This window comes from Nycticebus coucang, chromosome 17 (assembly GCF_027406575.1).
Source record: "Nycticebus coucang isolate mNycCou1 chromosome 17, mNycCou1.pri, whole genome shotgun sequence".
NCBI classification, from domain to species: domain Eukaryota; kingdom Metazoa; phylum Chordata; class Mammalia; order Primates; family Lorisidae; genus Nycticebus; species Nycticebus coucang.
The window spans coordinates 57,204,007-57,229,426 of NC_069796.1; the positions used below are offsets into that span (position 1 = coordinate 57,204,007).

The window sequence follows — 25,420 nt, forward strand, 5'->3', positions numbered from 1 at the left end:
AGATACTTTACTAAGAAGAATATGTTCCAGCTTCATCCATGTAAACATGAAAGAAGTAAAGTCTCCATCTTTCTTTAAGGCTGCATAATATTCCATGGTGTACATATACCACAATTTATTAATCCATTCGTGGATTGATGGGCACTTGGGCTTTTTCCATGACTTAGCAATTATGAATTGGGGGGCAATAAACACTCTGGTGCAAATATCTTTGTTATGATGTGATTTTTGGTCTTCTGGGTATAAGCCTAGTAGAGTAATTATAGGATTGAATGACAGATCTATTTTTAGATTTCTAAGTGTTCTCCAAACATCTTTCCAAAAGGAATGTATTAATTTTCATTCCCACCAGCAGTGTACAAGTGTTCTCTTTTCTCCACATCCATGCCAACATCTCTGGTCTTGGGATTTTGTGATATGGGCCAATCTTACTGCAGTTAAATGATATCTCAAAGTAGTTTTGATTTGCATTTCCCTGATGATTAAAGATGATGAGCATATTTTCATATGTCTGTAGGCCATGCGCCTGTCTTCTTCAGAGAAGTTTCTCTTTAAGTCTCTTGCCCTGCCTGAGATGAGATCACTTGTTCTTTTCTTGCTTATACGTTTGAGTTCTCTGTGGATTCTGGTTATTAAACCTTTGTCGGAGACATAACCTGCAAATATCTTCTCCCATTCTGAGGGCTGTTTGCTTGGTTCACTTGCTGTTTTCTTGGCTGTGCAGAAGCTTTTTAGTTGGTCAGTTCCCAAGTGTATTTTTGAAGCTGCTTCAATTGCTCGGGGGATTCTCCTCATAAAATACTTGCCCAGACCTATTTCTTCAAGGGTTTTCCCTGCACTTTCTTCTAATGTTTTTATAGTTTCGTGTCTTAAGTTTAAATCTTTAATCCAGTGAGAATCTATCTTAGTTAATGGTGAAAGGTGTGGGTCCAGTTTCAGTCTTCTACAGGTTGCCAGCCAGTTCACCCAGCACCATTTGTTAAGTAGAAAATCTTTCCCCACTGAATGTTTGTAATTGGCTTGTCAAAAATCAAATAATGGTAAGTAGCTGGATTCATCTCTTGGTTCTCTATTCTGTTCCAGACATCTACTTCTCTGTTTTTGTGCCAGTACCATGCTGTTTTGATCACTCTCGATTTATAGTATAGTCTGAGGTCTGGTAGTGTGATTCCTCCTGCTTTGTTTTTATTTCTGAGTAATGTCTTGGCTATTTGAGGTTTTTTTTTTTTTATTCCATATAAAAGGAAGTATTATTTTTTCAAGATCTTTAAAGTATGACAGTGGAGCTTTAATAGGGATTGCATTAAAATTGTATATTGCTTTGGGAAGTATGGATATCACTATCTTCTTTTCTGCCTCTTTAACTATCTGAGTTATCTCAAGAGCTTTGTCCTCTACCTCTGAGATTCTTTCTTCTGCATGGTCCAATCTGTTGTTGATACTTTCCATTGCATCTTTAAGTTCCCTAATTGATTACTTCAGCTCTGCTATATCCTTTCTATATTCTTCATATTGTTCATCTCTTATTTGATTCTGTTTTTGGTTTTCCCTTTGGTTATTTTTCACTTTATCAGAAATTTTCTTCATTGTTTCCATCATTTCCTTCATTGTTTTCATCATCTGTATTCTAAATTCCCTTTCTGTCATGTCTAACATTTCTTTAGAGGTGGAATCCTCTGCAGTAGCTATCTCACTATCCCTTGAGGGGGTTGCTCTGAACTGTTTCTTCATGTTGCCAGGATTTTTCTGCTGATTCTTTCTCATTAGTGATTTCTTTTATCTGTTTCCTTGCCCTAATTTTCCTTTCACTTCCTTTTGGTCTTTAAGTTGCCATGCTTCTGGACCAGGGATTTGATGAGTCCTTTTGGTACAGGACCAGAAAGATGAGAAGGTTAAAGAGCAAGAAGGGAAAAAAGAAAGAAAAAAAAGAGAGAGAGAGAGAAAGGAGAGGGGGTGGGTAAAATGGAATATTGACAAAAAGAAGAGGGGCACAGAAAGAGGTAGACAGAGCAGTATAGTTATACAGTAGGGTACTTTGTCCCAACCTTAAAAACCTCCCAACCTCTGGGGGTGCCAGGTTGGTTGGTTCCCTTGAGTTTGGCAGCTCTTTGCTAGCCTGATTGGACACAGTACCCCAACTCCACCAAGTAGAGAGGAAAGACCAAACACTAGCAAAAATGAAGTTCTTATTGTTGAAAAAAACAACAATGGGAAATTATATTTAAACTAGAAAAATTAAAGAAAAGAAAAAAAGAAAAGAAATCTATAGGGAAAATGTTGAAATTAAAAAACAAGACAAGAACGATAATAACCAAAAAACAACCCACTCCCCCCGCCCCCCGAAAAAGAAAAAAAAAAACAAAGCAGTATATATCTCTTGCTGAATATGTTCTGGGCAACAGGTGATCTTCTGGGGTATGAGATGTTAATCACAATGCTGATAAGCCTGTATGAGATGGAGACTGGAGGCCTCTTCTGGTTTCTCAAACCTTGCATGGTGGTGAGCCTAAAGTGGAGACCCTAAATGTCTCCTCAGCTCACATAAAATGCACTTTTAACTATTAAACTTGGCTAAGCAGAAGCTTTCCCAGGAAAATGCTTGTCACTGTGATCACTCCTGAAGTGGCTATCCACTTAACCAGTGTGAAAACCCACCTCGCGTATGCCTCTGAGGGCTAAAGCTGCAAGGCATCTCAGTCCCCACCTTTAGGCTGCTCAGTCACTAGATTACTAGCTCCCACCTGATCCTTGCTCTGCGACCCTGAGGGTGGAACTTGCTGGGGCACTCCTCCCACAATGGCTGTGTGCGGCCCATAGCTGAACACTATTAACTCCATCTGCCTCAGCAGCTCAGTCTGGGGCCCTAGACAATGCTTAAATTCCTCCATACTCTTGCCCAAATTCTCCCAAGGTAGTTCAACTGAGTGCCAAGTCTCAAAATACCAAAGCAGCTCACAGGTAAGGCCTTTCCAGTTTGCAATCTCACTGCCACTGTACTTACAGCTGCTGGTGGGATTAGACCGAATGAACACACACAAAAACTTGCCAGCTTTCCACTGGTTTTCTCCTCCTTCTGGGGTCCATAAGTCTCTCACTGACTCCCTGTGTCCTCAAAGGGATGTTTATGGGCAGATTCCACCAGCCAGAGATGCCTGGAGTCTTTTTTCCCCTGACTCACTGTGCCCAGTTGCAAGGAAGCTGTTACTAGGCTGCTGTCTTGCTCCTCTGCCATCTTCAGCTATTTCTTTTCTCAGAGTTTCATAGTTCTCTTTATAGAAATCTTTCACATCCTTTGTTAGATACATTCCCAGATATTTCATCTTCTTTGGCACTATTGTAAAGGAAATAGAGTTCTTGATTGTTTTTTCAGCTTGACTATTTTTGATATATACAAAGGCTACAGTTTTGTGAGTATTGATTTTCTATTCTGAGATGATGCTGTATTCCTTGATCACTTCACTTTAGGAGTTTTGTAGTTGAGTCCCTGGGGTTTTCCAGATATACAATCATATCATCTGCAAAGAGTACCAGTTTGTTCTCTATTTGTATATCTTTGATTGCCTTCTCTTGCCTGATTACAATGGCTAACACTTTGATTACAATGTTAAAAAAGAAAAGCAGGGGAGACAATGGGCAGCATTGCCTGGTTCCTGATCTGAGTGGAAATAATTTCAATTTTACTCCATTTCATATAATATTGGTTTTGGGTTTGCTGTAGACGGCCTCTATTAGTTTAAGAAATGTTCAATTTATACCTATTTTCTTAAGCATTCTGATCAAGAAAGGATGCTGAATATTATCGAAAGCTTTTTCTGCATCTATTGAGAGAATCATATAGTCTTTGTTTTTTAATTTGTTTATGTGATGTATTATATTTATAGATTTATGTATATTGAATCATCCTTGGGACCCTGGAATGAAACCCACCTGGTCATGGTGTATAATTTGTTTGATGTGTTGCTGGATTCTGTTTGCTTAGATCTTATTGAATATTTTTGCATCAATGTTCATTAGAGATATTGGTCTATAATTTTCTTTTCTTGTTGGTTCTTTTCCTGGTTTGGGATCAGGGTGATATTTGTTTCATAGAATGTTTTTTCTATGTTTTGGAAAGGTTAAATAATATAGGTACTAGTTCTTATTTAAAGGTTTGGTGGAATTCTGATGTGAAGCCATCTGGTCCTGGACTTTTCTTTTAGGGGAGATTTCTTATAGTTGATGCTATTTCAGAACTTGATATAGGCTTGTTCAACATTTCCACTTCTTTCTGGTGAAGTCTAGGAAGGTGGTGTATTTCCAAGAATTGGTCTATTTCCTTCAGATTTTCATACTTCTAAGAATAGAGTTTTTCGTAATATTCATTAAGAATTTTTTGAATTTCTGAGGAGTCTGTTGTTATTTGGCCTTTATCATTTCTGATTGATGAAATTAGGGATTTTACTCTTCTACTTCCGGTTAGGTTAGCCAAAGGTTTATCTATTTTATTTACCTTTTCAAAAAAGCAGCTTTTTGATGGTTGATCTGGTGTATGATTCTTTTGTTTTCAATTTCATTTTATTCTGCTCTAATTTTAGTTATTTTACTTTCTTCTAGGTTTGAGGTTGGTATGTTCTTCCTTTTACAGTTGCTTGAGATGTCTCATTAAGTTGTTGACTTCCTCTCTTTCCATTCTTTTGAGGAAGACTTGCAATACTATAAATTTCCCTCTTAGGACTGTCTTTGCAGTATTCCAGAGGTTCTAATAATTCATTTCTTCATTATCATTTTGTTCCAAAAATTTGGTAATTTCCTTCTTAATCTCATCTATTACCCAGCTATCATTTAGCATAAGATTATTTAGCTTCCAAGTTTTTATGTGAGTATGCAGATTCCTGTTGTTACTGAATTCAACTTTTATTCCATGATGGTCTGAGAAAATACATGAAATAATTTCTATTCTTTTAAATTTGCTGAGTGTCCTAAGATGTGATCAATTTTGGAGGATGTTCCCTGGGCCGATGTGAAGAATGTGTATTCAGTTTTATTAGGATGAAATGTTCTGTAGATGTCTGTTGAATCCAATTGTTGAATGGTTAAGTTTAAATCTAAAATTTCTTTGCTGAGTTTCTTATTGGAGGATCTATCCAACACTGCCAAAGGGGTGTTAAAATTTCTGATTATTATGGTGCTTCAGGAAATCAAGTTTCTCATGTCTGTTAGAGTCTCTCTTATAAATTGAGGCGCATTCTGGTTGGGTGCATAAATGTTAATAATTGCAGTCTCATCATGTTGAGTGCTGCCCTTAACAAATATGAAGTGACCATCCTTATCTTTCCTTACTTTTGATGTTTTAAGGCCTATTGTATCTGTGAATAAAATCACAACACCTGCTTTTTTCTGATTTCCATTTGCCTGAATTATAGATAACCATCTCTTCACCTTGAGTCTATATTTATCTTTTAATGTAAGATGAGATTCTTGTATGCAGCAGAGGTCTGGCCTGAGTTTTTGTATCCAGTCAGCCATCCTGTGTCTCTTTGGAGGACAATTTAAGCCATTCACATTAATTAAGAGTATTGATAAGCCTGGTAGTATTTTGGGTATCAAGTTTTCACAAGTCCAGTGGACATTTTTAATCCTTTTGCCACTGTGGAAGTTGGAGTTTGTTCAAAAGTTTCTGAGTGAGGTGCGGTGCCTTTGGCTCAAAGGAGTAGGGTGCCAGTGCCAATCAGCTGGAGGTGGCTTGTTCAAACCCGACCCTGGCCAAAAACTGCAAAAAAAAAAAAAAAGTCTCCAAGTAAGTTTACTTTGGTTGTAGAGCATTGGGCTTGTCGTTGTGGAGGTTGGGTATGAGAATATCCTGGAGAGCTGGTTTAGTTATGGCAAATTTTTTCAACATGTGATTGTCATTAATGTATTGAATTTCTCCATCAGAAATGAAACTTAGTTTAGCTGGATACCGGATCCTGGGTTGAAATTTATTTTGTTTTAGGAAGTTAAAGATCAATGATCATTGTCTTCTGGCTTGAAAAGTTTCATCAGAGAGCTCTGCAGTCATTCTAATAGTCTGCCCTTATAGGTTATGGTTTTCTTATATATCTGGCTGCTTGCAGAATTTTCTCCTTCATATTAATTTTGCTGAAGTTCATTATAATGTGTCTAGGAGATGTTTTATTTGGATTGAATCATGCTGGGGTTCTGAAACTCTCTGCTATCTGGATTTCAGAATCACTTGCCATGTTTGGGAAGTTCTCCTCTATTATCTCTTGGAATAGAGCATTTGGGCCTTTTGAAGCAGCCTCTTCTCCTTCAGGGATTCCTATAAGGTGAATATTTGCTCTTTTTGAGTAGTCCCACAATTCTTTCAGGGAATGGTCCACTTTTGTTCTCCACTTCAGTTCCTCTCTGAGCATTTCGGAGCATTCAAAAGCTGTGTATTCAATGTCAGAGATCCTTTCTTCTGCCTAATGCATTCTGTAACTGAGTGATTCTACAGTATTTCTCAGATCTTTGAAGGCTGTAAGTTCTTACCTCAATGTATCAAAATCTTTGGTGATTTTTGTCCTTGAATTCATTGAATTCTTGAGACAACTTTTGAATTACTCCTTGAAATTTAATTCTATCTTAGCCTCCATTCTGTTGATCTTATTTGCCATCCAAATTATGAACTTGATTTCTGACAGCTCAGCCATTTGTTTATGAATGGGATCATCTGGTATGTCTCTTTTGTCATTTTTGGGGGGAGCTGATCTACTCTGATTATTCATGTTGCCAGAGATTTTCCCACTGATTCTGCCACATGCTTATTTTTCACCCTTTCGGTAGATTTTCAGATAAGGTGAAGTTGGATTGGGGGCTCCTGGAGTTGTGGTTAACCAGCCCTTTGCCAAGGATCTGGGACTGGTGACTGTAGCTTTTCTCCCTACAGCTTTGCAAAGGACCCGTACAGTATTACAGTCTGAGGCTCTGGGGACCTGCTTGGTGTGGTGGGGGTAGGTGGCTCTGTCTTGTATTTGGCTGGTCTTTGTCTGATCCTAGTGGACCAGTGACTCTGGGTTGAAGTCTCAGCTGTGGAAAAATACAAGCAACTATGACACCCCACTCCCCATGGGCAACAAATGGAAGAAGAAAATGAACCCTTCATGTTCCCATACAACCAGTGTACCACCTGAGAGGGTCCTCAGGTGATTGGTCCAGGTTAGGAGTTCCAAACCAATTGACCCAGTCAATACCAACTCTCAAGTGGGAGAGTTTGAAAGGTCTCCAGCAACTAGATATCAGAGGTGTACTGGCTGTTCAAATGTGGCTCACTCCGGTGCTTTGTGGAGTCAGAAAGGCCCTCCCAGTAGCAGAGTTGGACCAGGGGCCTGGTATCTCCTTCCCTACCTTGTACCTCTTACCATCCAGTCACTGGTAACCCATCCAATAAGGTGATGCCCCCTCCAATAAGCAGATGTGCCAGGGCTTTGCACCTGCCAGAGTCAAAGGAAAGTCAATGCCCCCTCAGCCTGGCCACCACCCTCTGCCACCAGCCAGCTGGCGGAGCTGAGGCCTGCCTGCCTCAGTTACTCAAAGGCAACTAGGGAGTGTTCTACCTGAGCTCAGTCCAAACCTGAGGATAACAAGTTAGTAAATAATTTTTCTCCCTCAGCCACTGCGCTTTTGCCCCAGCTGCTCTGCAGCACTGGTACCCCTATAGGGCAAGGTCTGGTGTCCTCTGGCAGTCCTCAGAGTTGGGGATGTGTCTCTCCAAGATTAGACCCCCACTAATATTCACTCTACTATTGCTGAATTTTCATGGGAGATGTCCCTGCACAGCTTCCAGGCAGCGCCCATGGCCAGGGAGTTGGCTGTAGTGGCAGCTCAGGGAGCTCAGGGCCCCTGGCTCCAGCAGCAGGTTCTGGGGGGGTGAAGCTTCCGTGGCTGCAGGGAGAGATGCATGATGGCTGGGTGATGTGGGCAGCAGCTCTGGCAGGACAGGGCGTGGGTTGTGATTCTCCTACAGGGTGGGGTGCAGGGCACTCGGTTCTGGCAGGGCAGATCATGCAGCTAGCAAGCCTCCTCCTGCAGCTGGTTTGCACTTTTGCAGAGCCAAGCCCAACAGCCTCCCCCTTTTTGTCTGCACTACTGCTGGGTTCATTGTTATAGTGCAGCTTTTCTACCTTGGCTCTGGCAGTGCCTGGACCTGGCAATGGACCACAGATGTTCCAGTCTCTGCAGGGGTTAGGCTTCTGGACCATCAGGCAAGGCGTGAATGGTGGACTGGAAGTTTGAAATGGCAGAGAAAATGTTAGTACAGCTTTCATTCCTGGCAAGAGAGTGCTCAGGGTCACAGCAGGGTCCCTCTGAAGAAGTAGTCCCCATTTCTTGCAAATCTCTCCTGTGGGGTGAGATAAGAGGTCCTTAGTTCACCGCTTGCCTGTAGAAAACCTACGGCACGGGAAAAGAAAAGAAAGGAAACAACTCTCTTGTGGGAGGGGATGGACACTTTTCCTTTGGGATGAGTTTTGTACCTGATATTTGCTTTCTTGGAGTTGCAGCTTGCCTCAGCAGAAGTGACATGGAGTTATCACTCTTCTCTCTCAGCTCAGCTCCTAGTCTTCAGCTTTGTTGGGTATATTCTAGTCATCATCCTTCCCTCTGGATGGAAGCTTGTGTCAAAAGCTGGCTCCAGTCGTCCATCTTGCCCCTTGAGGGGCAAGGGTGTTTTTTCTGTTCAGCACATAGAGGATAAAATTTTATTTTATTCTGAAGGCCTTTGGCTCAGTGGGTAGGGCAACAGCCCCATATACTGAGGGTGGTAGGTTCGAACTCAGCCACAGGCAAACTGCAACAAAAAATAGCCAAGTGTTGTGGCAGACACCTGTAGTCCCAGCTACTCAGATAGGCTGAGGTGAGAGAATCACCTAAGCCGAGGAGTTGGAGGTTGCTGTGAGCTGTGACACCACAGCACTCTACCAAGGGTGAAAAGTGAGACTCTGTCTCTTTTTTTTTTTGAGACTCTGTCTCTTAAAAAAAAAAAAAAATTATCCTGGATTCTGTTGTTATTGTTGAAAATCACCTGTATTTCTTTTTCTTACTTTTTGAAGATAGTGGGTGGGTCTTTTTCTGACTTTTTGTGAGATTTTTTCTTTGTGTTTAGAGTTTAGTAGTTTTACTTTTTATTTGTAGTAGTTTCTTTTTCTTTATCCTGATTGTGTTTTGTTTGAATTCTTGAATCTATGGTTTGATATATTTTATCAGTTTTGAAAAATTCTCAGTTCTTACCTCTTCAAATATTTCTTCTGACACAGATTTTCTTCCATCCTCTTGACATTCTAATTCAACATATAAGAGACCTGTTCCTCTATTATCTATGTCTTTCATCTGTTCTTTTCCATGCTTCTTCTGGACAATTGCTTTACATAATGTCTTCCAATTTACCATTTTTTTCTTTAGCTATTTATCTTTAATATGCTATTAAACTCCTCCACTGAGTTATTAATTTTAGTTGTATTTTCTGTTTTAGTTCTAGTTTCTATTTCTCAAAAATGCTATTCAGTTCATATGGTACTCAGAAGATATTTTTAATCATTTTTTTTTACATTTAATTTATCATACTGAGAAAAGATAAGAACTTTCATCCGAGGAATGTAAATCCTTTTAAATTATCAGGCCAAGAGAAGCATTAAAATGAGTCAGCAGTGACATCCTAACCCCTCCCTTTTGAGCTATATATTCATTTCTTGAAACTGCTTGCTATTAGCACATATATTAATCTAATAATACTGTACAGGACACTACAACTCACACCTATAGTTTAATAATGTATAGCTAATAATGTATAGATTTTGCTATTTTGATGTAAATTTTTGGTAAACAACTTAGGAACTGCCTCTTTTTTCCCTTTAAAAATTCACCTGTAATTGTGGCTAATCAGAGTGTATCTTCAGGGCGAGAATCTATACTCCTAGCTTGTACTCATCAAGCTTGGCCCAAATGAACTTACTATTTATATTAACTTTGCCTCGGCTTCTCCCTTTTAGATTGATATATGTGGCATAATCAGTAGGATTCAGAGTAAATTTCCTCTCCCCATGACCACAAACTGATTCTATCTGAAAGCAGCACTTGGTACCATCATGAACTCTCCATTCAGAACTCATGTCAAGTGTTTGAGCGATGTTCTGCAGAATTAATACCTCTCACTCTTTGGCTGAAGGCTTAGACTTCATTTGAGGCATTTTCCAAACCCTCTATTTCTCTTAAAAATGAAGACTTTAGTCCCTGTCTTTGGACAGGAAATTCAGGTCAAGAGCTTTATGTAGAACAACCGACCCCCTTTTTTTCTGCCTCTGTTTCATAGCAGATGTCTAGATTAAGGTTTTTCTGCCTCTGCCTCAAGACAGGAGGTTTTGGTCAAGGCTTTTAGGCCTCTGATAGCAGGAGGTGAATCAAAGGGTTGACAGTTAAGAAGTATTTTTTTTTTTTCCAAATTAATATGAGGGTATAAAGTTTTAGGTTACATTGTTCTCACTTCCAGAGTAAAGTAAAGTTGTAAAAGAGTCCCTTACCTAGGGGGCATTTATATACACCCTCATAATGTGCACATTAGGTGAGATCCCACCTCATGCCCTGCCTCTTTCTACCAATCATTCTCCCCCTCCCCCCTACTCTCTTCCCTCATACTAGACTATATTTGTGTTTTATTGTTTATATCAGCATGTAATTGTTTATATATTGGTTTCATATTAGTATGGAGTACATTGGATATTTATTTTTCCATTCTTGTGATACTTTACTAAGAAGAATGTATTTCAACTGCATTTAGATAAATGTAAAAGATGTAAAGTACAATTGGTGTTTTCATTTCATATAGATTGCAGCTGTTTTTTTTCTTTATTATTAGCCTCTTCATTTCTGACCAAGTTCTGTTAGTTCCTAACTGAAAAGTGTTACCCCTTTTTATCTCTTCTGGACATATATAAAACGAGCCTATAATTTCTCCATATCTTGAGCACTTCGCTGCCACCTGCCAGTTAGAGATAGTCCAAGATACATCACACTTTACCCCTAAAAACTTTTCTATCCTTGGTCACTTTTGAAAAAATCCAAAATTAGGGGAAATCAAGCTTCAAAATCTGAGTGATCTGTTTAGAAATCCCAGATGGATTTATATATAACACTTACTGGGGACCCTCTAATAGATATCTAGAAAAGTTGACCCGCTGACCCTAGGGTGGTCATAAATAGCAATGACCACAAACGGAGATTTTCTTTCTTTCTTTCTTTCTTTTTTTTTTTCAGTTTTTGGCCAGGGCTGGGTTTGAACCCACCACCTCAGGTATATGAGGCCGGTGCCCTATTCCTTGAGCCACAGGCGCTACCCACAAAATGTAGATTTTCAAAATCCCTAAAATAATTTATTTGTATGCACAATTGGAAAGAGCTGATTTTAGGAACAGATAAAAACTTCTTAAAAAAAATCTGAAAGAAAAAAAAATTCCTCCATTCAAGAGGTAAGCAAAGACATATTTAAACTAATTTTCAAAGATTTTGGAGGCTTTCTCCCTTTCACCTCCAACTGCCCCTCTCCTTTGCCCCTATTATCTGAACACCTTGCTTTCTGTTTGTTGTCTCCTTAGGTAGAGATTTTTCAGAATTTCACAATGTACGCATTTCCTTCTCTCATAAAGGGAAAATGAATTTAAATTTAGACCAAATAGAAAAATAACAGAATAGAAATAAAACTACTGGGATTATAAAAATAAAGATCCAATAATTACTTTTTTCTAAACCAGGACTAATAAATAACACTGATTTATTGACCAAATATCAGACAATACTCTCTAAATTTTATCATGTCTTTGAAATACCATCATCTAGGGAGTTAGCTAAGCAGTCTTTCAACTGAGATCAAATTTAAAACAATTTAAAATCTTTTAAAGTACTCAAATTGCTTGCTTTGCATCCCTTACAGGATTTAAAACAAACAAACAAACAAAAAAAAAAAAAAAACACCAACAAAGAAGCATTCCATCCTGTGGTTTAAAGGTTCAATTCCTGGTCAGGGAACCAGTCCAAAGTGTTTTAAATTATTTGTATGAGTCTTGACCTTTGGGGATATTCATTTGTTATTTATCCTTTCCCTTCCATGAACAGCTTTGATTTCATGTCTTTTTCCATTTCAAATAAGGCTCTTTGGACCTTAAGGCAGAGGCACTAAGTGGTGAAGCTAAGAAATTAGAAAACATGTTGAATTAATTTTGGTTAGTGGAGAAAGGTAGAGTCCAGTTTCAGTCTTTTACATTACATGTGGTTATCCAGTTCTTCCAGCACCATTTATTGAATAGGGATTCTTTCCCCCAATGAATGTTCTTGTTTGGTTTATAAAGATCAGGTGTAAGATTTTAGTTTCATCTCATGGTTTTCTATTCAATTCCAGGTGTCTATGTCTCTATTTTTATGCCAATACCATGCTGTTTTGATCACTGTGGCCTTGTAGTACAGCCTAAAACCTGGTAGGCTAATGCCCGTGGCCTTGTTTTTATTACTAAGAATTGGATTACCTATATGGAATTTCTTCTGTTTCTATACTAAATGAAGAATATTTTTTTCTCAAATTTTGAAAGTATGATGTTGGTATTTTAATGGGGATTGCATTAAATCTGTAGATTGCCTTGGGAAGTATAGACATTTTAACAATATTGATTCTTCCCATGAGCATGGTATGTTCTTCCATTTATATCTTCTGCTATTTCTTTTCCTAGGGTTTCATATTTTTCTTTATAGAGGTCCTTTACCTCTTTGTGAGGTATATTCCTAGGTATTTCATTTTCTTTGAAGCTACTGAGAAGGGACTTGTGTCCTTGATTAGCTTCTCCTCTTGCCTGTTATTGGTATATTCAAAGGCTACTGATTTGTGGACATTGGTTTTATATCCTGAGACATTACTGTATTTTTTGATTACTTCCAGGAGTCTTGGGGTTGAGTTTAGGGTTCTCTAAGTATAAGATCATATCATCAGCAAAGAGGGAGAGTTTAACTTTTTCTGCCCCCATTTGGATGCTCTTTATTACCTTCTCTTGTCTGATTATACTGGCTAGAACATATAGCACTACGTTGAATAGTAGTGGTGATAGGGGACAACCTTATCTTGTTCTAGTTCTGAGTAGAAAAGCTTTCAATTTTATTCCACTCAGTATAATATTAGCTGTGGGTTTGGCATACATGGCCTCAATAACTTTAAAAAATATGCTGCCTAAATATAAGGTAAGAATCAATAAAAATCCTTGAAGAAAGTGTGGGGAAAACACTGGATATAGGCCTCAGGAAAGACTTTATGAAGACTTCCCTGGCAATTGCAACAGCAACAAAACTAAACAAATGGGACTTAATTAAACTGAATAGCTTCCGAACAGCTAAGAAGACAATAACCAAAGCAAGTAGACAACCATCAGAATGGGAAAAGATATTTGCATATCATGAATCAGACAAAAGCTTGATAACTAGAATCCACAGAGAATTCAAATTAAACAACAACAACAAAAAAGCCAGCAATTCCTTATATCAATGGCAAGTGAGATGAGTAGAACCTTCTCTAAAGAAGACAGATGAATGACTAATGAGCATATGAAAAAATGTTCATCATCCCTAATTATCAGAGAAATGCAAATCAAAATCACTCTGAGGTATTACCTAATGCCAGAGAGAATGGCCCACATCACAAAGACTCAAAGCTGCAGATGTTGGTGTGGTTGTGGAGAGAAGGGAACACTTTTACACTGCTGGTAGGACTGAAAACTAATACAACCCTTTTGGAAGGAAGTACGGAGAATGCTCAAATAACTTAAACTAGGCCTTCCATTTGATCCTGCAATTCCATTACTGGGCATCTACCCAGAAGAAAAAAAAATCATTTTACCATAAGAACATTTACACTAGACTGTTTATTGCAGCTCAATTTACAATTGCCAAATTGTGGAAACAATCTAAATGCCCACCACTCCAGGAATGGATTAACAAGCTGTAGTATATATATTCCATGGAATACTATACAGCCACTAAAAGGATGTTGACGCATCTTTTGTATTCATTTGGATAGAGTTGAAATACATCCTTCTTAGTAAAGTATTGTAAGAATCCAATGTACTAAAAGAAGTGGTCAGGGTCAAAAAAAAAAAAAGAATCCAATGTACTCAATTCTGATATGAGGGAAATTGATGCTAGTACAAGGTGGGGGGAGGGAAATGGAGGAGGGAAGAAAGGAAAAGAGGGAAGTGGGTAGGCAGGCCATGAAGTGTGAAAACACCTTTTGGGAGCAGGACACTATTAATAGAGAGACTTCACCCAGCAAGGGTGAAGCCAGGTTATACTTTACCCAGTGTAACCTGGCTCATTATACCCTCAATGATTCCCAAAAAATAATAAATAAATAAATAAATAAATAAATACATCATGGTCAGAAAGAAATAAAAGACTTTCCTTCCTTGAGTGGTCTTTGAGATAGTTCTGGATATTATGAGGACTGTACCTTTTTGAAGATACCTAATGATTTCTTGGTTAAAATCATAACCTCTATAAGACATGTTAGTTTTGGTGAGTCACTTGGAAGGATACTGTTAGTACAAAAGTTCAAAACCAGGAATATCAGTTGTTTGACCTGGCTAAAATCTGATAACAAGCAATTTGAAAAAAAAAATAGTGAGTTCGATGGCAAAGAAACAACTTAATTAAAAGCTGACATTCAAGATCCTTTTCCTTCTTTTTTTTTTTTTTTTTGGTAGCATAGAAAATAATCTAGGGTAAAGGAAACTACTAATCACTCCAACCCCTCATGGAACCCAGAAATGGGCACCATTTATTCTTTTTGTGGGGGGGGGGGAGGATCTTCAGTTTTTCTATAGAATTTAAAGTCTCATAGACAGGTTCCTCTTAGTTCTAAAAATCTACTCTTTTTTATATTACTCGATCTCCTTGGCTTTTGGGGTGCCAGAAATCTTTTTGTACCATGGGAGAGCACTTGACCTTTGAGTATTTGATAGCTGGTGAGTTACTGGTGAGAGCTATAGTTTTGGAGGTTGCTGACAACAGTCGTTTACAGTGAATGGTTATTACTGTAGAGGTACTTATTTATTTACACATTTAGATAAGTAAGGCATATTATAAATGTTTAGAGAAATGTCTCTGTAGCAAGGTATACTGTAAAGACATTAGTTAGCCTAGTCCCTAGTGTTTCCCAGGATTCAGTGTAAAAATGAATTCCTTGAGTTTTAATGATGTAAATGTTCTGAATTCCAACTGTACCTGTTTTTCACGTATTTAAGTTATTAGGTCCTAACGATTACTAATGCTTTAACATCCTGTTCCTTACTGGGTACTGCCTTGAGCTCAGTAGTCCAGTTAGAAAACAGACTAAATTAAAAACTACCTATCTAAATATAATCAGCGTCCTTGTTAAAGCCTTTGGTAAATTCTTATGATTTGGGATTGCCTTGACATATATTATTATTCTTCCTCTAACACACCAAAATTCCTTAAAAAGCTTAAATTCTCTTTCACTGTGCTTTGAGATATAAATTTTCTATATAATTTTCTCTAAAATTCAGTAAGACCTCTGGTCATATGGGATGGATAAATTTAAAAAATTTTTATTTAAATGGTATGGTTTGAATCCAACTGTCCTTTTAAACTCCTAAGTTTTACCACTCTCATGGCTAAGATTTTAAAATACAAACTATAAAGTTTTTATTTATGTTTGTCCATATTATTTGTGGATGTGTACATGTTTATATATTGTATATATGGTGTCATTGAGCACACATAAATTAAGTGACCAATTATAAATGAGCACACATAAATTAAGTGACCAATTCAAATACATTTTAAGTTCATGTGACTTTAGGAATCTTTGGCAAATAAAGATAGTTTTTAAATTGTTGGTAAAATAAAATAGAAACTTCTTCAGAACTTAATTTAGACATTTGTGCTGGGGCCTATTGGTCACACAGATTTATACTGTCTCTGATAGATGTTTTACAGTTTAAAAACTATTGTTTTATGAAATTTTTTAAATACTTTCTCAGTTTGTCTTTGATCTCATATCCTTGGATTTGAGTCTTTAGATTCTGAGGTCTAGATAAGTGACTATGTGAAGTCTGGAGACAGTGCCTTGGTTCCATTCTCTGTGATATAAGAAAAACATTTTTGTATACAGAACGTATAATAAAGTTGTAAAAAAAGTCAAAAAGGGAATAATTTTTTCCTTTTACATGAGAGAGAACTTTGTGTGGTTAATATGATAAGAAAAAAGAAGAAGTAAGTTTTTGTTCTAAGATAAAATGCCAATATAAAGGAGAATATAAAAGAAAACTAAAAGTTTAAACAAGTTGCTAAGGTTTGTCGAAAATTAATTTTGTAAAGGGAGTTTTGTATTGATCAAGTTAGCCAAAATTAGAAGTGGATTGCTTAATATTTCTAAAAATTAAGCATATATATATGTATATATATATATATCTGATACTGGGCTGGAGTCTGGGCCTCTATGTCAGTATAACAGGTTTTTCTTGCAATGTTCTACTTTTTAATAAAAATCATGAAAGAGTTTTAAAGATTCATAGAAATCTTATCTTGTGTGATTAAAACTGAGATTACATAGATTTGCTTATAAGGTTTAATGAAAATTAGCTTTACATTAATAATATAAAGATACAAAGGAAAAAAATCGTTTTGCCTTTTGAACAAAAAGACAGATTCTTAGTGTCATGCTCTCTTTGTTAGCTTTTTCAATTGTTTGGAAAAAAGAGTCTCTTCTCTATTAGAGAGTAAAGATTTTTATGTTTAAAATGTTTAAATTATCATGTTGGTTTAAATAAATGACTAGTATTTTATAGCTACCCAGGGTTCTTTCCTGATCAAGTGTTTTAAACCTTTAGTGTTTGACATACCTCCCCAAATCACATTTCAGATTCTGAAATTGTCTTTTCAGAAACCCCTGGAAATCCAAAAGACACATACTATATATTAGGCTTATTTTGTATGTTATAATTACATAAGAAATATTGTCAAATAGGAGATGATGTTTAACTTACTTTGAGCTATATCTATATGGATCTGTTGTTAATATGTATTCTAAAATTATGCGTTTCCAAAAATTCTAACATGTCGTGGTACATTTTATTGTTATAATAATAATTTTTATGTTAAACTGTTACATGGCACAGAAATATCCAATTTTTTTGTCAATTCCATGTTTAATCATGTGTATTATAAAAGTTTTGTCATCCACAATTATTGTTTTGCTTTGATTCTTCTCAAAAAGCAGTTTACAATTGGCTATAGAAGTACCCTAAAAAGGACTCTTAAATACAATTTCCTAATAGCTTTGGAGATCATATCATTGAACTATGCAAAGCCTTTCAGAACTTTAAAAACCCGATGCCTTCATAAAGATTCCATCAAACACAACAAAAATTAATTGCATGGGACTAAGCTGATAAGAGAACCAGAATGATTTTTATGACATTTTGTTTAAAACATTGCTGATTCTTTTTATATTATATTTTGTTTTCCAGAGTAAAGAAGAAAACTTATTTCTTTTGTGCTCTATGTAGCTTATAAATAATTGAGGAAAATATATCTTTGTGAGAGAAATTAAAACATTTGCCTTTTTCTCCACCTGATTTCTCCAGAATTTAAAAACTTTTCATAAGTATTTTTATATTATCACAATCTAGTTATTTGCATAAGTTCATTAAGAGTATGTTTTCTGTAACAGAGCACAACCAGAGACACTTTGTTTTTCTTAGCGAAGTCTTTGACTACATATTTTCAGATATACCCAGATTGCTTTGAGAAATTAAGGTTGACTTTATAGACCTGACAAAAAGCTCATGGAAAGAGTAGTCTGGTGCCTTGTCTACATGGTTCCCTTTCAAGGTTTCTGTCTTTGTAGTAAGTAAAAAATGTCACTTTCAGACAGGCTCAGAAACCTCAAGGTATTTGGGGGACCTTGAAAAGAGAGAGATTCACCCAATTTGTACAGGTATTACAGGAGCAGATTAATGGTAAATTCTTGGCTTGGCTTCTTAGCCTCAGGCTTTTTAAAATCTAATCCAAAATCCCTTAGGAAAGTTCTAACAAAGCCAACTTAAAAGAGCCAATATGGCCAATCATTATTCTTGCTGTAACTGATGCAAATAATCAGGCCAAGTATGATACCAAACCTTATATTACAAGTAAATGGTCCTACAAAGATTTATCTTTGGTAAAAAAAAATTAGGAACTGGAGAGGGAAAAAAATTTTTTTTAAAATATATATAATGTACCTATTATTAGATTCTAGCCCTCTTCATTGTTTTTGAGATTTTTATCTTTAATTTTTTTACAATCTAACTAAATCTTATATTATTTCTAGGCTAAAACAAGTCTCTCTAAAAAAACAAACAAGAAAATCCCCACATTTTCATTTTCTTTAAATTTTTTTTATTTTTATTTATTTATTTATTTATTTATTTTTTATTAAATCATAGCTGTGTACATTGATATATTCGTGGGGCATCATTCACTAGCTTAACAAACAATTTACCAAGTTTCACATATACCTTTGTAAGATGCACCACTAGTGTAATCCCACCAATCTCCTTTCCTCTACCCACCTTCCCCCTCCCTCCCCTCACTTTCCCCCTTCCCCCTATTCTTAGGATGTAACTGGGTTATAGCTTTCATGTGAAAACCCTAAATTAGTTTCATAGTAGGGCTGAGTACATTGGGTACTTTTTCTTCCATTCTTGAGATACTTTACCAAGTAGAATATGTTCCAGCTCCATCCATGTAAACATGAAAGAGGTAAAGTCTCCATCTTTCTTTAAGGCTGCATAATATTCCATGGTGTACATATACCACAATTTATTAATCCATTTGTGGATTGATGGGCACTTGGGCTTCTTCCATGACTTAGCAATTATGAATTGGGCTGCAATAAACATTCTGGTGCAAATATCTTTGTCATGATGTGATTTTTGGTCTTCTGGGTATATGCCCAGTAGAGGGATTACAGGATTGAATGGCAAATCTATTTTTAGATCTCTAAGTGTTCTCCATATCTCTTTCCAGAAGGAATGTATTAGTTTGCATTCCCACCAGCAGTGCAAAAGTGTTCCCTTTTCTCCACATCCACGCCAACATCTCTGGTATTGGGATTTTGTGATATAGGCTAGTCTCACTGGAGTTAGATGGTATCTCAAAGTAGTTTTGATTTGCATTTCTCTGATGATTAAAGATGATGAGCATTTTTTCATATATCTGAAGGCCACACGCCTGTCTTCTTCAGAGAAGTTTCTCTTCAAATCCCTTGCCCAGCCTGCGATGGGATCCCTTTCTTGCTAATGCATTTGAGTTCTCTGTGGATTCTGGTTATTAAACCTTTGTTGGAGACATAACCTGCAAATACCTTCTCCCATTCTGAGGGCTGTTTGCTTGCTTTACTTACTGTGTTCTTGGCTGTGCAGAAGCTTTTTAGTTTGATCAAGTCCCAGTAGTGTATTTTTGAAGCTGCTTCAATTGCCCGGGGGGTCCTCCTCATAAAATACTTGCCCAGATGGATTTCTTCAAGGGTTTTCCCTGCACTCTCCCCTAGTATCTTTATAGTTTCATGTCTTAAGTTTAAATCTTTGATCCAGTGAGAGTCTATCTTAGTTAATGGTGAAAGGTGTGGGTCCAGTTTCAGTCTTCTACAGGTTGCCAGCCAGTTCACCCAGCACCATTTGCTAAATAGGGAATCTTTTCCCCACTGAATGTTTTTAATTGGCTTGTCAAAGATTAAATAATGGTAAGTAGCTGGGTTCATCTCTTGGTTCTCTATTCTGTTCCAGACATCTACTTCTCCATTTTTGTGCCAATACCATGCTGTTTTGATCACTATCGATTTGTAGTATAGTCTGAGGACTGGTAGCGTAATTCCTCCTGCTTTGTTTTTATTTCTGAGTAATGTCTTGGCTATTCTAGGTTTTTTCTGATTCCATATAAAACGAAGTATTGTTTTTTCAAGATCTTTAAAGTATGACAGTGGAGTTTTAATAGGGATTGCATTGAAATTATATGTTGCTTTGGGTAGTATGGACATTTTAACAATGTTGATTCTTCCCAGACATGTGCATGGTATGTTTTTCCATTTGTTAATATTTTCAGCTATTTCTTTTCTTAGAGTTTCATAGTTCTCTTTATAGAGATCTTTCACGTACTTTGCTAGATAAATTCCCAAATATTTCATCTTCTTTGGCACTACTGTGAATGGGATAGAGTCCTTAACTGTTTTTTCAACTTGACTATTGTTTGTATATATAAAGGCTACCGATTTATGAATGTTGATTTTGTAACCTGAGACACTGCTGTATTCCTTGATCACTTCTAAGAGTTTTGTAGTAGAGTCCCTAGTGTTTTCCAGATATACAATCATATCATCTGCGAAGAGCGAAAGTTTGATCTCTTCTGACCCTATATGGGTACCCTTGATCGCCTTTTCTTCCCTAACTGCAGTGGCTAAAACTTCAATTACAATGTTAAAAAGCAATGGAGACAATAGGCAGCCTTGTCTGGTTCCTGATCTGAGTGGAAATGATTCCAATTTAACTCCATTCAATATGATATTGGCTGTGGGTTTGCTGTAGATGGTCTCTATCAGTTTAAGAAATGTCCCTTCTATACCGATTTTGTTAAGTGTTCTGATCATGAAGGGATACTGGATATTATCAAAAGCTTTTTCTGCATCGATTGAGAGAATCATATGGTCTTTGTTTTTTAATTTGTTTATGTGCTGGATTACATTTATCGATTTTCATGTATTGAACCAGCATTGAGACCCTGGGATAAAACCGACTTGGTCATGTTGTATAATTTGTTTGATGTGTTGCTGGATTCTGTTTCTTAGGATCTTGTTGAATATTTTTACATCTATATTCATTAGTGATATCGGTCTATAATTTTCTTTTCTTGTTGGGTCTTTTCCTGGTTTGGGAATCAGGGTGATGTTTGCTTCATAGAACGTGTTCAGTAGTCTTCCTTCTTTTTCTACCTTTTGGAACAGGTTGTGTAATATAGGTACTAAGTCCTCTTTAAAAGTTTGGTAGAATTCTGATGTGAAACCATCTGATCCTGGGGTTTTCTTTATAGGGAGGTTTTGTATGGTTGATGCTATTTCCGAACTTGATATGGGCCTGTTCAACATTTCCACTTGTTTCTGGCTACGTCTGGGAATGTGATGGGCTTCCAAGTATCAGTCAATTTCCTTCATATTTTCATATTTCTGAGAATAAGGTTTCTTGTAATATTCATTAAGGATTTTTTGGATTTCTGAGGAGTCTGTTGTCATTTTGTCTTTGTCATTTCTGATTGATGAGATTAGAGATTTTATTCTTTTTTTCCTGATTAGGTTGGCCAAAGGTTTATCTATTTTGTTGACCTTTTTGTAAAACCAGCTTTTTGATTTATTGATCTGTTGTATTATTCTTTTGTTTTCAATTTCATTCAATTCTGCTCTAATTTTGGTTATTTCTTTTCCTCTCCTTGGCTTGGGGTTGGGATGTTCTTCCTTTTCCAGTTGCTTGAGATGTCCCATTAAGTTGTTAACTTCTTCTCTTTCCGTTCTCTTAAGGAAGGCTTGTAGTGCTATAAATTTCCCTCTTAGAACTGCCTTTGCGGTGTCCCAGAGGTTCTCATAGTTCGTGTCTTCATTGTTGTTTTGTTCCAAAAAGTTGGCGATTTCTTTCTTAATCTCATCTCCTCTTACCCAGCTATCATTCAGCATAAGGTTATTTAACTTCCATGTTTTTGCATGAGTATGCAGATTCCTGTTGTTACTCAGCTCAAGTTTTATTCCATGGTGGTCCAAGAAGATGCATGGAATAATTTCAATTCCTTTAAATTTGACCTAAGATGTGATCGATTTTGGAGTAAGTTCCATGGGCTGATGAGAAGTATGTGTATTCAGTTTTGTTGGGATGAAATGTTCTGTAGATGTCTGCTAAATCCAAATGTTGGATGGTTAGTTTTAAATCTAAGATTTCTTTGCTCAGCTTCTTGTTGGAGGATCGATCCAACACTGCCAAAGGAGTGTTGACATCTCCGACTATTATGGTGCTGGAGGAAATCAAGTTGCTCATGTCTGTTAGAGTTTCTCTTATAAATTGAGGTGCATTCTGGTTGGGTGAATAGATATTAATAATTGACCTCTCATCATAGTGAGTATTACCCTTAACAAATATGAAATGACCATTCTTGTCCTTCTTTACTTTTGTTGGTTTAAAGCCTATTGTAACTGCATATAAAATTGCAACACCTGCTTTTTTCTGATTACCATTTGCCTGAAATATGGATGACCATCCTTTGACCCTAAGTCTGTGTTTGTCTTTTAAGTTAAGATGTGACTCTTATATGCAACAGATATCTGGCCTGAGTTTTTGTATCCAGTCAGCTAACCTATGCCTCTTTAGAGGACAGTTTAAGCCATTCACATTAATGGAGAATATTGATAACTCTGGTGAAGTTTTGGGTATCGAGTTTTTCAAAAGTCCAGTGGGCAATTTTAATCCTTTCGCCAGTGTGGAAATTGGAGTTTGATCCAAAGTTTCTGAGTGAGTTTACTTTTGTGGTACAGTATTGGGTTGGTCATTATGGAGGATAGGTCTTAGAATATCCTGAAGAGCCGGTTTGGTTATGGCAAATTTCTTCAACATATGAATGTCATTAAAGTATTTAATTTCTTCATCATAAATGAAACTCAGGTTAGCTGGATACAAGATCCTGGATTGAAAGTTATTTTGCTTTAGGAGATTAAAATTCGGTGACCACCCTCTTCTGGCTTGCAAAGTTTCAGCAGAGAGATCTGTAGTCATTCTAATATTCTTGCCTTTGAAGGTAATGGTTTTCTTTCTCCTGGCAGCTTTGAGGATTTTCTCCTTCATATTAACTTTAGTAAAGTTAATTATGATATGCCTGGGGGATGTCTTATTGGGGTTAAGTCATGGTGGGGTTCTGAATCTGTCCACTATCTGAATTTCAGAATCTCTAGGCATGTCTGGAAAATTCTCTTTCATAATTTCATGCAGAAGGGCCTCTGTGCCCAGCGAGGCCACTTCATCTGTTTCTGGAACTCTATGATTCAGATATTCACCTTCTTCAAATTATCTGAGAGCTCTCTGAGAGAGTGATCCATTTTTGCTCTCCATTTCTCTTCCTCTTTGAGGGTTTGGGAGCGTTCAAAGGCTTTATCTTTAATGTCAGAAATCCTTTCTTCTGCTTGCTCCATTCTGTTGCTGAGGGATTCTACTGTATTTTTCATATCTTTGAGGGCTGCAAATTCTTGTTTCAGTGTGTCTAAGTCTTTGGTGGTTTTGTCTTTAAATTAGTTAAATTCTTGAGACAACTTTCGAATTTCTCCTCGAATTCCTAATTCCACTTTGTTAATCTTGTCTGCAATCCAAATTCTGAATTTGATTTCTGACATCTCAGCCAGTTGTTTATGAATGGGATCTTCAATTGCATCTGCCATATCTTTCCTTGGGGGGTTGATCTATTCTGGTTATTCATGTTACCAGAGTTTTTCTGCTGATTCCGCCCCATTGTTGTTTTACTCCCTCTGATTTTTTCCCCTGGGGCTTTGTCAAGGGCCTGTACAGTGTTGTGGCCTGAGAAACTGGGGCCCTGTCTTGTGTGGTGGGGCTAAGTGGTTCTGTCTTGTTTTCAGCTAGTTTCTGTTCCACCCTAGTGAAACAGTTACTCTGGATTGAAGTCTCAGCTGTGGAGAAATATCAGCAATTAAGTCACCCCACCCCCTACCGGCAAACAATTGGAAAAGAAAAATCAAACCTTCCTACCACCGTGCACCCAGGGCACCACCTGATTTGTCCTCAGGTGATTGGTTCAGTTCAAAAAGTCCAAATCAGACAGTTTGAATCGTGGTGCAACGAATGAGTAGGTGGTGGGATCTCGCTGTCTCTCTGATTAGCACTTTCTCTGCCTTGCTTGTTTGAGCTTCAGCTGAATTCGAAATGGCTGGTGGTAAGGCAGGGAAGGACTCTGGAAAGGCCAAAACGAAGGTGGTTTCCCACTCACAGAGAGCCGGCTTGCAGTTCCCGGTGGGCTGCATTCATCGACACCTGAAATCTAGGACGACCAGTCATGGACGTGTGGGCGCAACTGCCGCTGTGTACAGTGCAGCCATCCTGGAGTACCTCACCGCAGAGGTACTTGAACTGGCAGGAAATGCATCAAAAGATTTAAAGGTAAAGCGTATTACCCCTTGTCACTTGCAACTTGCTATTTGTGGAGATGAGGAATTGGACTCTCTCATCAAGGCTACAATTGCTGGTGGTGGTGTCATTCCACACATCCACAAATCTCTGATTGGAAAGAAAGGACAACAGAAGACTGTCTAAAGGATGCCTGGATTCCGTATTATCTCAGGACTCTAAATACTCTAACAGCTGTGAAGTGTTGGTGATTCCAGTATCTCTGTATCTCTGTGAAAAACACAATTTTGCCTTTTTGTAATTCTATTTGAGCAAGTTGGAAGTTTAATTAGCTTTCCAATCAACCAAATTTCTGCATTCAAGTCTTAACCATATTTAAGTGTTACTGTGGCTTCAAAGAAGCTATTGATTCTGAAGTAGTGGGTTTTGATTGAGTTGACTGTTTTTAAAAAACTGCTTGGATTTTAATTGTGATGCAGAAGTTATAGTAACAAACATTTGGTTTTGTACAGACATTATTTCCACTCTGGTGGATAAGCTCAATAAAGGTCATATCCCCCCCAAAAAAAGTCCAAATCAATTGTCTCAGTCTGCACCTGTCTCGGGTGAGAGTTTAAGAGGTCTCTGGGAACTGGATCACAGAGGTTGGTGACTACTCTGGTGTGGCTTGCTCCAGTGGCTCTGGTGTGGCTTGCTCCTGCATGGAGTCAGGAGGAGCCACCCAACCAATAGATCAGTCTGGGAAGGTTGATGCCTCCTTCCCCACCTTGCACTGCTGTCACACCCAGTCACTGATAGCCCTGCAGTTGGCTGACCCAGTTGCCTGTAGTGAATCGGTACTGCAGGAGTTTGCACCTGCCTGAATCACAAGGAAGTCTGCCAGGCCGCTGTGCTCTGCCTCTCTCTAGCAGGAGGAGGTGAGGCCTGACAACCTCAGGCGCTTGATGAAGGTTGGGGGGTTTTCACTCAGGTCCAGTCTCGCCCCTGATTAATGTTACTAACAGAACAGAACAATCATGCAGTTCCCCTGCAGAAGAGAAGCTGAATTGAGTTCCAAATCAGCTTGTCTTTGCTTTTGCATTGTCTATAGGCTGACGATCCCCTGAGGGCCAGGTGCGTCTTAGGTTTAGTAAAGCAGACCTCTGGGTCAGCCCCGACCTGAGAGTTTCCCCAGTTTGCAAGTTGGAGTAGCCTCAGGCAAATCCTATACTCAGAGT

General features: G+C 37.6%; 1 protein-coding gene across 1 annotated transcript; it reads left to right on the top strand.

Moving 5' to 3' along the window:
- Window positions 1-23,951: 23,951 nt before the first annotated feature.
- LOC128568914 (histone H2A.Z-like) lies at window positions 23,952-24,429 on the top strand. Its single transcript, XM_053566902.1, has one exon. It carries the CDS (start codon window positions 24,003-24,005, stop codon window positions 24,387-24,389), a length of 387 nt encoding a protein of 128 aa, XP_053422877.1. The 5' UTR covers window positions 23,952-24,002; the 3' UTR covers window positions 24,390-24,429.
- Window positions 24,430-25,420: the final 991 nt, after the last annotated feature.